Raw genomic sequence first — 14,074 nt, forward strand, 5'->3', positions numbered from 1 at the left:
CTTATAATAAATTTTTTATGCTAGTGATATAATATTTAAAATTTTAAAAATCTAGACAAAATACAAAGATAAATAGATAATTTAGTAGTTTTTAAAAATTTGAAAAGTGGATAGCATAATTATAAGGGAGCTTCAAATTACGAAAATTGATTTATGATATTTTTTATTGAAAAAAAATGAAACACCTTTTACAATATATAAGGGGAATTTTTTTGTCATTTTTGAAAAATTACCATAACACCAAAATATTGTAGTTACTATTGACCCTCATGTCACGCCTCGGGCTCTCGCTTGCACAGTGGGCTCCTTTAGGAACTACAGGTGGCTCTCATCATGTACGCACGTAGCAATTTACCCAGCATAATACTTATTTCCTGGAGTTCCTGCATGTCGATTTACGAAAATGATTAACACAACTTGCTATAGAAGTTCATTGTAACCCATTATTAGAGTTGTCAGACGGGCCGATCCTCCCAGCCCCGCCACGACCCGCGGACCGTTTGGGTTGGCCCGCCTCCAAACGGGCGATAAAAACCCCAACCTGCCCCGCCTCGCCCTGTCGCGGGTTGCGGGCTAGGCGGGACAACCCGTCAAAATTTAAAAAAAATAAAAAAATAACATTATTATTTGAGTTTGAAAAAAATATTTAAACAACGTTAAACAATAACAAATAATAAATGTCACAAATAAACAAATCATATAAAATTTTGATGTTAACTGTTAAGTGCAATAATTGTCCCTGCTGTAGAGCGGTCGAACCATGACGCTTGGGGATGCTGTGCGGTTTAAAAGATTTGACTTGCACAATTACCACAAGCTATACTTTTGGTAAAGCGACAAGAGCTCGGTCTTACAATGGGTATCAGAGCCAATGTCATGAGTTCGATTCACATTGATTGCAAGGAGTGCAATTATTGGGAGAGATTGTTAGGGTGAAATAATTGTCCCTGCTTATAGTGCGATCGAACCATGACGCTTGATAAAAGATTTGAGTTGCACCATTACCACCGGCTATAACTTTTGGTAAAGCGGCAAGCGCTCGATCCTAGATTAACTATTATATTTTGTATAAAAAAGCACATTTCTAAATAATATAAATAGATATTTAACCATAAAAAAATAATAATGTAAGATATTAAAAATATTACAAACACTAGTTTTAAAATTTTAAAATCACTTTATTTAAAAATAAGTGTTTTTATGCTCATAATTAAAAAAATTAAAAATTTATTTTTTTAAAAAATTGGCGAGCCGGCCGGCCGGCTGGCCTGCCCCGCCCCGCCTCAACCCGCGTCCCGTTTGGGTTGGCCCGTTTATGTCCGCATTCAAACGGGCCAGTAAAACCCTAGTCCAACCCGCCAGTTTTTCATGGGGGAGCGGGCTGACCCGACATACCTGATCTGTTTTTACAACTTTACCCATTATTATAAACTCATTTTAAATCTTTAATTTTTCTATTTAGGATAGAGATATCACACCACACACGTAATAATATACTCACAAAGGTGGTAATAAGTAAAATTAACTCTGATTAGAACATATGATTAAATTCCAACAATAACTAGTGACAGTAATCATGTCCTAGTAGGCGAATGTAAGTAACAAGTGCTATAGAAATGCACAGGTTTGTAGACTGAAAAATAAAAAGGAAATTGTAAATATGTACCATTAATAAGTAATATGTGCGAAATTAAAATCAACATAAAAATATATACATAAATTATAAAACATTTCCATATGCATATAATAGAACAAAAATTATAACATGTAGAAGGTAGAAAAAAAATGGAAATAAAATTATATAGCACACACAAACAAAAATTTATAACATAAAATGCATGTGCATGATGCAAATAAAGTAAATACAACATGAAGATGCATTATCATTGACAAGTATGCACAAAATTCTAATTATAAACATGTTAATATATGTGAAAATTTAAAAAAATATATAAAATGTATAGAAGTATATAACAAAATATATTTTTCAGAGGTTATCTATCCGGAGTGCCCAAACCAAAAGGAGCCTGAATTTGGAAAAGGTTTTCGACCCCGAATGGATCGAAAAGATTTTTCCGAGACAAGCAAAGGTGGTCAGGGACCACCAAAGATGCGTTTTTCCTGGGGACCATTGTAAAAGCAAAAGATGTCCCGACAGAATAAAAAAGACATGTGAGGAGGATAAAACCAAAAAAAAAAATCAGACATGTGACTCCTCCACTAGCAAATTAAAGATGTCATCAATAATGACATAAAAAGACAAGAGATATAGCTGTGAGATTCCTTGAAATTTCTTGGTGAAACGAGTGAAACTACAACTATAAATACAGCTTTCAAGGAAGCTGAAGATATCGATCATTTCCTTCAGTTTTCTTATAAATAAATTGTTGTAATTTTTCTCTTTCTAAGTATTGTAATAGTTTTCTATTTTATGTATTGCAAGAACAAGACAACTATGAGTAGCTAAACAAGTTGTCTCCTCCTCTTCGAAGGAGTTGATTTATGTGATAATATTATGTGTGAATAAATTTTTCTAAACCTGTTGTTTTTTTATGCTCACATTTTATAATTAAATTTATATATCATACGCTTCAAGGTAGAAAACGAATTAATGTTCTGCTGGGTGTCGTTGAAGGAGCTTGCGCATAAACCATCTGTTGTGACTGCGTGGTTGGAGCGGGAGGAGCACTTCGTAAAGCTCGGCAGGTATGACCCGACGACATTATAGTCAAAGAGGTATATAAGTTTAATTCATTTTACGGAAGCATGTTGGACCCTAATCCAAAGTATATCAACTAAAAACCTTGCGTAACTAATAGTTAGGTTTGGCTTGGACTGGTTCGATTGGTGAAACATGGCCACGTACAAAAGATTAGTTACTAATTATATAATTAAATCAAATTTGGGGACCACTAAAGAGTTAAGTGTTAACTCAAAGAAAATTGGGTGTAGAGAGTTAGGAGAAAGTTATCTTTTGGGTCTAGGGGTTTTAAAATAAATTACCCAATTAAATAACGACTTTTGCTGGTTGACCAACTACGAATTAATGATATTTAAACGGCATCATCGATCAGAGTCATACGCCTTTCATTGAAATAAACTAGAACCTGGCGGCAACTTGTTGCATCATTTCAATGGCTTCCTCAACATCAGCAAAATATCCATGGCCGTCAACTGTTAACGTCGCGAACTTCGTAACGGTGAGACCACAGCTTGACAGAAGTAATCTGCAAAGAAGCATTAAAGGTTACATGTTATGGAAAGAACAGATGATTTGTATGCTAGAAAGCCAAGATTTACTGGGCTTCATTGATGGTACAACTCCGTCTCCTCCGCCGGACTCTGATAACGGAGAATCTATGGGAAAACTTTGGAGAAGAACAGACAGGCTTGTAAAGGGATGGATTTTTGGTTCAATTATGCACGATGCACTTGATGCTGTGGTGGGATTGGACAGTTCCATGGAAGTTTGGTTGAAGTTGGACAACTTATTCAAGATTCAGACAAAAACACACGCAATTATTAATGTAGTTCGAAACGATCAAAATGGTGCAGTGAAAGATGAAGATCGGATTGTGGAGCTTCCCGAGTCATCAAACACTAATGCTTTGGATCAGGGAAATGTCGAAAGTCGTCGTAAGTTACATTACACTATCGATCAGCTACTGTTTCTTAATTTGTTTGAACTATATTATCTAGCTAGCTAGAAGATTATGTAGTGCAGTCAAATTCTATATATAATCTTGTTTATGATCCGAAACAATGTACATGCTTGCAGGCAAGGATATGAACTCATACTTGCCACTTTATAAAGCGGTATTAAAAGGTGATTGGAATGAAGGCAGACAATTCTTGGACAAAAACGAAGAGGGAATCACAGCCATTCTTAATAGTCACTCGGAGACGCTTCTTCATGCCGCTGTCAAGACGGGAAAATCAAATGATTTCTTGAGAAATTTGTTAGAAAGAATCCCTGAAGATGCCCTGCTCCGGACAAGTACATGTGGGCTAACAGCTTTACATTCTGCCGCAGTGGCCGGGAACACGGGAGCTGCGATCATGCTGGTGAATAAAAACCCGAAATTGCTATACATTCTGAACGACCACAACCTTTTACCAGTTCATGTAGCAGCAATTGGTTGCCATAAGAGACACTTTGGTATTTGATATCCGAGTCCAAGACGGATGTGGAGAATAGCCCGTTTGCGGGAAAGTTAGGGGGTGTGCTGTTGGCAGAGCTAATAGCATCTGAATTTGTTGGTGAGTAGTGTGAAACTTTTTAGCTAATTGGGGTTGTGAACTAATATATGCATACATACTTTTGTGGCAGATTTGGCATTGTATTTGGTGAAAAAATATCCGGATATGGCTACGCTGAAAGAATGGCACAACATTGCTCCTTTGCAAGTCTTGGCTGAAACGAATTCTTTGTTTCTCAGTGGAGAGAGTCTGAGTTGGTGGCAAAGCTTGATCTACTCCTGTGAGTTCTTCCTCTTTCTTATAATCAGTATTGATTCTGTTTTGATATAAAATTCATAATATTGTTAGCATTGACAGCTAGAATCGTTTGTTAATGTTGTACTCTACGTTGTTCATTGATATTGGTACTAGGAAATGTACATGGCAAATATATTATTACTTTTGTTATTGAAGTTACTCTATGATTAGGCAGCTGCAAGCCTTATTTATCAAGCATCCCTATTTCGCGATTCTATTTTGTTCTCAAATATTATTCTGGAACCTGAAGGTATCGCTTTGGAACCAACATCGAGGAAACACAATGACATCGAGAAGTCGTTAAGTTCTGGCGATCAAGGGACCAAGTTCGGTTGGTCAGAAGTTGTTTGTAGAGGTATATATTATTGTGCACACCTTGTTTCTCCATCGGTCGACAAACCTGATTTTAAGTAACTACATGTGACTTGTGAGTGAATTCAGTGCCTTGTGTGAAGAGCATCAAGGATAAGAAAGTAATGCACCAGCAAGCTCTTGAACTTGCCAAGCTTTTGTGCGAAAGAACAGCAATTCTGCCTCACAGTGAAGCTGAACCAATCTACGGATACTCTATCATCAAGGCTGCACACCATGGAATCCATGAAGTTGTTGAAGTGATCATAGAGATGTTTCCCTCCGCTGTGTTTGTTCATGATCCCCATACAAAAAGCAGCATATTTCTCCTGGCGGCGAGAGAACGTTTAGAAAATGTTTTCAGTTTAATCTACAAGACAAACGACAAAAAACACTTCTTTTTTGACTCGCGAGACTCTTCCTGGAACAACGTCATGCACTTGTGCGCGAAAATAGCCCCTCCTCATAAACTCAACCTGGTTTCTGGTGCAGCTTTGCAGATGCAACGTGAATTACAATGGTTTGAGGTACGGAATCCTTCCAAACCGCAAAGAAGTTCACAATTTCGAAACTTGCAGATACACCAAATGAATCTTAAACATTCATATCCCTCTAAAATTTCAATTTGGTGCATCATATTACCTATAGCTCTTGCATGGTTAGGTACTTGATTACTCTTCATTGTTGTGCTGAATAATTCATCGTCGTTGAGCAGGAAATGAAAAAATTTGTCAACCCCTCCCGTAGGACATGGAAAAACAAAGATGGCCTAACTCCTAGGATGTTATTTACCAAGGAACACAAAGAGTTGAAAGAACAAGGAGAGAAATGGATGAAAGAAACCGCTACCTCATGTACCATAGCGGCTGCATTGATCGCTACAGTCGTGTTTTCTGCTGCCTTCACTGTACCGGGCAGCGTCAATAGTGATACAGGCATCCCAACTCTCTTACACAAAACTTCATTCATTCTATTTACCATCTCCGACTCTGTTTCTTTGTTCACATCCACCACTTCCCTACTTATATTTTTATCGATCTTGACTTCACGTTACGCAGAAGAAGATTTTCTGTATGTACTACCAAAGAGATTATGCATGGGACTTATATCCCTTTTCACTTCCATTACGTTTATGATGATTGCCTTTACAATAGCTATATACATTACACTGCAGCAGAAATCTAGATTGCTTCTCATACCAGTGGCTCTATTGGCTTGCTTGCCCGTGGCAACATTCGTGTTCTTGCAATTCCCTCTTCTTATAGCGGTGTTGTATTCAACATATGGACCAGGCATTTTCGGCAGGAAAAGTGGCCATACACCGTATTAACAAGAAAAAACAAACATAGCAAGGCCTAGTACTTCAGCTTTATTTTATGCAAGATGTAAAATATTTCAGTGGTACGTATGTTTCTTATTTTCCATGGAATCAGCCGATTTTGGCAATGCATTTATGTTGAAGTGTATCAATAATGTATAAAATAGTGAGTTAGAAAAAAAAAATTCATTGCACTTGTTTGTGAAATGAATTCTCTTCAAACTTTATGTGCGTACACGAAAATAAAAAATATCCTTTGTTTCATCCATCGTATTTGATTCCATATATCCTTTGTTTCATCCAGCATTTTGCTAGCACATATTATTTAGTTATTTATTTGGATACTTTATAAAGACTTATAAATTTTTAAAAGTCCATAAGAAGTTCAAGCACATGAAACTCTCCAATTATCTATAAATAGTGCAAGTCCTCTTATTTTTAAGGTACACTCTCTATAGTCATGTGATCTGGTTCTTTATTGGGCAAATATTGATTTGAACGTCGGAGTGTTTTCGTCGGACAACCTCTGGCGTCACTCACTTTGCTTTATGATGCATGTAAAAACCCACGAAATTCGTTTTGGACTTGTTTGAGTACTAATCCGACCACCCGGATCTCCATGAATTACTTGAATTTTTTTTCCAATTGAATAATATCAATTTTTGGCTACATGACTACATCACATAGTAGATATTGGGTGGATACAAGGCAAAATGCAGGATGATTATATATCAGATGGATGCCAGAAGCTATTTGCGATTAAAAGATATATTAATATTACAGGCTATTTTTTAATTTATAAACATGTGACAAAATTATTCTTACCATTTTCAAACTTAAATATTTTTCCTCAATGTTCTAAATTTAAGGGAAAAAAATTATATATAAATTGTGTAATAAAAGCAAATTGCATATGTTCTAAATGAAACATATTTTTTATGTGATTATTGGATTCATTTTTATAATCAACTCCATTTTTAATTTATGTTATATATACAAACCTTCTATCCACACTATTTAATTAAAAAATTTACTCTTTTTTACCGACTAACTTTCAATCAATTGACTGAAATCTTAATTAGTTATATATAAATACCCTCAAATCCTCAAATTAATATTTAACCTTACCTCAAACTTGTCTCCAACAAAATATTCTATCACATATTGTTTATCGTAATTTATATATCTACTTTTAAAAGTTTTAAATTTAAATTACTAAATTTTTTTTAATCTTACTATAAATTTTATTAATTAATCATGTCAATCCTGAAAATAACATGAGAAATTAATTAACATAAAAAATTTATGTATTAAAAAACATTTATGTATATATACACCACATATAAGAGACGCTAGTTTGTAATTATTGATGCTCAATTATTCTTGCACACAATCATTTCTGTATACTTCTTTAGGTATTTATTTATTTAGTTGGATGATTGGATCGGGAAAATCATATATGATATTAATTATTAAATTTTCTTCAATGGAATCAATTGTGATCTGCTACCATATGTTCGATTTCATTATACTAAAGTAAAATCAAAATAACAAAAGAGAAAATAGAGAGAAAAATAAAAAGGAAAAATAAAAGGAAAGGGATTTCGTATACAATAAATGAAAACGTCTAATTAAAACCACACACACAAATATAGGACTGACAAGCTAAGTTAATAATTAATAAAAATACTAATATATCCTTACTAATAAGTTATTTAAATTACTTATAGGTTGATGCGAATGATGAGATCCGATATCTTTATTTCATCTCGCGTTTGACTCGAGTTTTATAATAATCAAAGAAAAGAAAATAACTATATATATATCTACCAATTCACATCTCAACGTTCATTCATTATCTTAGTCAAGTGTTGTACTTCGGAATGTAACCTATTATTTGAGTTATGAATTTAAAATGATTCCAATGAGCGGACATTTAAAATTTCTCGTTCTACCTTTAAAAACAACTTAAATTTAATTTTTGAAGAATTTGACGTTTTTGGATTTGAAAATCAGATAAAATTGAAAATCAGATAATAATTTTATCGTAAATCCAAATGATCAAATTCTCCCATCCAAATTCAAGAATAAGGAGGAAGAAATGCTAGTTTTCCAAGGTGAATAACATAGAGTCTTGAAGGAGGAAAAAAAGTCAAACGTATTAAAGAGAATTTGAAGTATGTATCACAAAAATTCTTACGAGACTCTTTTGTGAGTCAAAATTTATGAGATAGATCTCTTATTTAACCCGATCATTGAAAAAATAATATTTTTTTATGTTAATAATATTATTTTTCATTGTAAATATGTTAATATTTTAATTTGGACCTAACTCTACGGCCCAAAAGAAAGCTCAAGGGGGAGGATTGTTCAAGCTTATATATGAAACTCTCATGAAATCTATTGAATCGATGTGAGACACAACTAACAAAATATAAGTTGGGTCGACCAATCTCACAAGAACATAATATATATATATATATGTATATGTTGTGAAAAAGTAAAAATTTATGGTAAAAAGTAAAAACTCCAAAACTCAAAATATATCAAACTCTACACTTCACAAATATTTTTCTCTCAATTCAATTGTATTTTTTATCACAAATGAAGACCTATTTATAGATCCACATTTGAGATTAGTCCAAAAATTAAAACATCATCATCTACATCATCACACACTAATTTTCCACATTTTACAACTCAATATTCAACATTCAATATTCAACAATAATAAAATAATATATTTTCAACACTCCCCCTTGTGATGATGATCGTCATATGATGATTGTCTTTATTACGTGTTTTATGCTGCCTCGTTAAAAACCTTACTAGGAAAAACTCAGTGGGATAAAAACCATAGTAAAGAAAAAAGAGTGCAGCCACGTAAACTCCCCCTCATGTTAACATGAGTGATTCTTCATATATTCCGTAGATTGCGCATCCCAATGTTGTATATATGCTTTCTGAATATCGTCGTGGGAAGTGCCTTTGTGAAGAGATCTGATGAGTTCTCACTTGATTGAATGTAACAGATATCAATATCTTTATTCTTCTCAAGCTCTTGAGTGTATGCAAAGAATTTTGGGGGGATATATTTGGTTCTGTCACTTTTGATGTATCCTTCTTTCATTTGAGCAATACATGCAACATTATCTTCATATAATGTCACAGGCTTCTTTTCTACTGTCAATCCACACGATATTTGAATATGTTTGGTCATTGACTTTAACCATACACATTCACGACTTGCTTCATGTAATGCAATAATCTCGGCGTGATTTGATGAAGTTGTTACGAGTGTTTGTTTCTGTGAACGCCAAGAAATTGCGGTGCCTTCACGAGTAAATACATATCCGGTTTGGGAACGTGCCTTATGTGGATCAGATAAATATCCAGCATCAGCATAACCAATGATACTTTGATTGGTGTCTTTTGAGTACAAAAGTCCCAAATCTGTTGTTCCTCGTAGATAACGAAATATATGTTTAATTCCGTTCCAGTGCCTCTTTGTTGGATATGAACTGAATCTTGCCAATAAATTTACAGCAAAAGATATATCAGGTCTAGTGCAATTTGCAAGATACATAAGGGCACCAATGACACTTAGATATGGTACTTCTGGACCAAGAATAATTTCATCATCTTCACATGGATGAAATGGATCCTTTTCTATGTTTAATGATCTTACAACCATTGGAGTACTTAATGGATTTGATTTATCCATATTAAAATGTTTAAGGATCTTTTTTGTATAATTTGCCTGGTGAACAAAAATTCCACATTTTTTTTGTTCGATTTGCAAACCCAGAAAATACTTGGTTTTTCCAAGATCCTTCATTTCGAATTCTTCCTTCAAGTACATCATAACTTCTTGAATTTCTTTATTCGTTCCAATGATGTTTAAATCATCAACATATACAGCAATAATTACACATCCGGATGTTGTTTTCTTGATGAAAACACAAGGGCATATTGGATCATTTACATATCCTTTTTTCATCAAGTGCTCACTTAGCCGATTATACCACATTCGGCCGGATTGCTTTAACCCATATAATGATCTTTGCAATTTTACAGAATAAAATTCTCTGGGTTTTGAACTTTGTGCTTCAGGCATCTTAAATCCTTCAGGGATTTTCATGTATATATCACTATCAAGTGATCCGTATAAGTAACCTGTAACAACATCCATAAGACACATTTTCAAATTTTCAGACACTGCCAAACTAATCAAATATCGAAACGTAATTGCATCCATAACAGGAGAATACGTTTCTTCATAATCAATTCCAGGCCTTTGAGAAAAACCTTGTGCAACAAGTCTAGCTTTATATCTGACTATTTCATTTTTCTCATTTCGCTTTCGAATAAAAACCCATTTGTATCCAACAGGTTTTACACCTTCAGGTGTGAGGACTATAGGTCCAAAAACATTGCGTTTATTCAGCGAATCCAATTCAACCTGGATGGCATCTTTCCATTTGACCCAATCATGACGAGTTTTACATTCACCAAAAGATTTTGGTTCATGATCCTCATTTTCATTTACGATGTCACAAGCCACATTATAAGAAAATATCTCATCAATATCTTCTATGTCTTTTCGGTTCCATATTTTTCCAGTATTAATATAATTGATAGAGATTTCACGATTCTTGTCAGTTTGTGGTTCTGACAGAATATTTTCATCATCAGGTGATTCTTCTGAAACACCATTTTCTATTTTATGATCGTCGTGTTTCTCTATGCCTTTTCTTTTCCGAGGATTTTTATCCTTGGAACCGACTGATCTTCCATGATTCAAGCGTTTTATGACATCATGAGTATCTTCAATTTGTTTCTTTGGAATTTCAATTCGAGCAGGGGCATTTACAGCATGTATATATGATTTTGTTACCCCTTTTGTGTCTGCAAATGCATCTGGCATTTGATTTGCAATTCTTTGCATGTGCACAATTTGCTGTACATCTTTCTCACATTGTTTGGTCCTTGGATCCAAATGTAACAATGATGGTACATACCATGTGATTTCTTTTCGATGTGTTTCTTTTCTCCCCCTAACACTGGGAAGATTTCTTCATTAAAATGACAATCAGCAAAGCGTGTTGTAAACACATCGCCTGTCTGAGGCTCAAGATATCGAATGATTGATGGACTATCATAACCAATATAAATACCGATTTTTTTTTGTGGACCCATTTTAGATCGTTGAGGTGGTGCAATAGGCACATACACCATACATCCAAAAATTCTCAGATGAGAGATATTTGGTTCTTTACCAAATGCAAGTTGCAATGGGGAGAATTTATGATATGCACTTGGTCTGATGCGAATTAATGCCGCAGCATGTAAAATTGCATGTTCCCATATAGAAATAGGGAGTTTTGTTTTCATAATCATTGGTCTAGCAATCAGTTGTAGACGTTTAATCAATGATTCAGCTAATCCATTTTGCGTATGAACATGAGCTACAGGATGTTCAACAGTGATTCCCATTGACATACAATAATCATTGAAAGTCTGGGATGTAAATTCTCCAGCATTATCAAGTCTTATTTTCTTGATTGTATAATCGGAAAATTGATTTCACAATTTTATTATTTGAGCCATCAATCTTGCAAATGCCACATTCCGAGTTGACAATAAGCATACATGTGACCATCTGCTAGAGGCATCGATCAATACCATAAAATATCAAAATGGTCCACATGGTGGATGAAATAGCCCACAAATATTACCCTGAATACGTTCAAGAAATATGGGTGATTCAGTTTGGATTTTAGCTGGCGATGGTCTTATAATAAGTTTTTCAAGAGAACATGCTTTACATTGAAACTTATTATTCTGAAAGATCTTCTGGTCTTTCAATGGATGACCATGCGTATTTTCAATAATTCTTCGCATCATTATTGAACCAGGATGTTTCAATCGATCATGTCAATTTGTTAATATTGAAAAACTATTAACCACCATATTTGATTCGATTGGCCTTATATGTGTATAATGCAATCCAGTAGGGAGCATTGATAATTTTTCAACCACATATTTTTTTTCTGAGTTATATGTGGTAAGACACATATATTTTTGATTTCCATCAGTTATCGTCTCAGTATCATACCCATGAGAGTATATGTCATTAAAACTCAATAAATTTCTTTTCGATTGTGGTGAATATAAAGCATCATTTATCAGAAATTTTGTACCATTAGGTAACAAAAAATGTGCTTTTCCACAACCTTCAATCAAGTCTACAGGACCTGATATGGTATTCACCATTGTTTTTGTTGGTTTTATTTCCAAGAAATATCTTTCATCTCGCAGAATAGTGTGTGTTGTACCACTATCTGGTATGCAAATTTTCATGATATTATTTTCATGTTTGCTCATAGCATTTTCCATATCAAACTTCACAAAAAAATGCAATAAAGAAAAATTACGTACAATACAAATGCAAAATATAACATGCTTTATAATACAAGAATGCATGAAAAATACAAATTTGTTACAATGTAGTCCCACCAATATTTTAATCAATGTCTTCGAAATCATTCAAAAAATCTGCAGCATTGAAACTAGTTGAACCAATTAAACGGTCACTATCTTCAACAAAATTTGTCTCTTTTCCTTTTCCCTTTGTCGATTCTTTATAGAGCTTACATAGGTGCTAAGGGGTTCGACAAATATGTGACCAATGTCCTGGAGTGCCACATCTATAATAAACACTCTCAGATTTTTTTGAGTGATTTTCATTTTCACTCGTATTTTCATGCTGCCTTTTTGGTGGGTGATTCGTGATGTTTTTTTGAGATGAGTTATTGAAATAACTACCTCGATTATTTTCATATCCACGGCCACGACCACGACCACGACCGCGATAATTTTTACGTCCACGCCCATTTCCTCGACCTCGTCCACGACCAAAATCTGGTCTATGCCTTTGATTTTGGTTTTCATTTTTTATTACGACATTTGCTTCAGGAAATGCCGTTGATCCAGTGGGTCGGGATTGATAATTTCTTACTAACAATTCGTTGTTCTTTTCCGCCACAAGAAGACATGCGATTAGTTCGGAATATCTCAAAAATCCACGCACTCTATACTGTTGTTGTAGAGTTATATTCGATGCGTGAAAAGTGAAAAATGTTTTCTCAAGCATTTCCATCTCCGTGACTTCAAGTTCACAGAATTTCAATTGTGAGACTATTCGATACATCGCTGAATTATAATCACTGACTTTTTTAAAGTCTTGGAATCTTAACATATTCCATTCATCACGGGCGGTCGGGAGTATAACTTCCCTTATATGCTCAAATCTTTCTTTCAGCCCTTTCCATAAAATCATTGGGTCTTTTTCTGTGAGATACTCACATTTCAATCCTTCATCAAGATGTCTACGTAAGAAAATCATAGACTTTGCCTTTTCTTGTGAGGATGATATATTATTTTCTTTTATGGTATCACTTAGACCCAATGACTCAAGATGCATTTCTACATCGAGAGTCCATGACATGTAATTCTTTCCGGTGATATCGAGCGCAACGAATTCAATCTTTGTCAAGTTTGACATGGTGGTACTAGAAAAATAACAATGCATTTTATTAGTTAATTTCTATTAGTATGACAATACAAAATAATGGAAGAACGTAGATTACAAGTGCGTATATAAATAGATAAAAAAGTCTGTGGTGAAAAATTGCCGGTGAATACAAAACTCGTGAGCATGATGATCATAGTCGTTATGAAAAATATCCTTATAAATGCCATCATCTCCATCTTCGAAAAAACCGAGGATAAAATATTTTGAGAGAAAGAATGAATTTTGGTGTGATTGAAAATAAGTTTGAGTGATCATATATATAGGCAAAAAAACTAGCCGTTTATGACCGTTTGTGACCGTTGGGGGTAAGA

At 34.3% G+C, this 14,074-nt stretch overlaps 2 protein-coding genes across 2 annotated transcripts; both read left to right on the plus strand.

Moving 5' to 3' along the window:
* Nucleotides 1-3,134: 3,134 nt before the first annotated feature.
* Nucleotides 3,135-4,613, plus strand: LOC140888433 (uncharacterized). Its single transcript, XM_073296108.1, has 3 exons — nt 3,135-3,636; nt 3,779-4,260; nt 4,331-4,613. The coding sequence occupies exons 1-2, from the start codon at nt 3,135-3,137 to the stop codon at nt 4,165-4,167; spliced, it is 891 nt and encodes a 296-aa protein (XP_073152209.1). The 3' UTR covers nt 4,168-4,260; nt 4,331-4,613.
* LOC140888434 (uncharacterized) lies at nt 4,366-6,325 on the plus strand. The gene is made up of 4 exons (XM_073296110.1): nt 4,366-4,518; nt 4,669-4,852; nt 4,939-5,375; nt 5,564-6,325. Exons 1-4 carry the CDS (start codon nt 4,366-4,368, stop codon nt 6,176-6,178), a joined length of 1,389 nt encoding a protein of 462 aa, XP_073152211.1. The 3' UTR covers nt 6,179-6,325.
* Nucleotides 6,326-14,074: the final 7,749 nt, after the last annotated feature.

The sequence above is a fragment of the Henckelia pumila genome, chromosome 3 (genome assembly GCF_033568475.1).
Source record: "Henckelia pumila isolate YLH828 chromosome 3, ASM3356847v2, whole genome shotgun sequence".
In the NCBI taxonomy this organism is placed as follows: Eukaryota; Viridiplantae; Streptophyta; class Magnoliopsida; order Lamiales; family Gesneriaceae; genus Henckelia; species Henckelia pumila.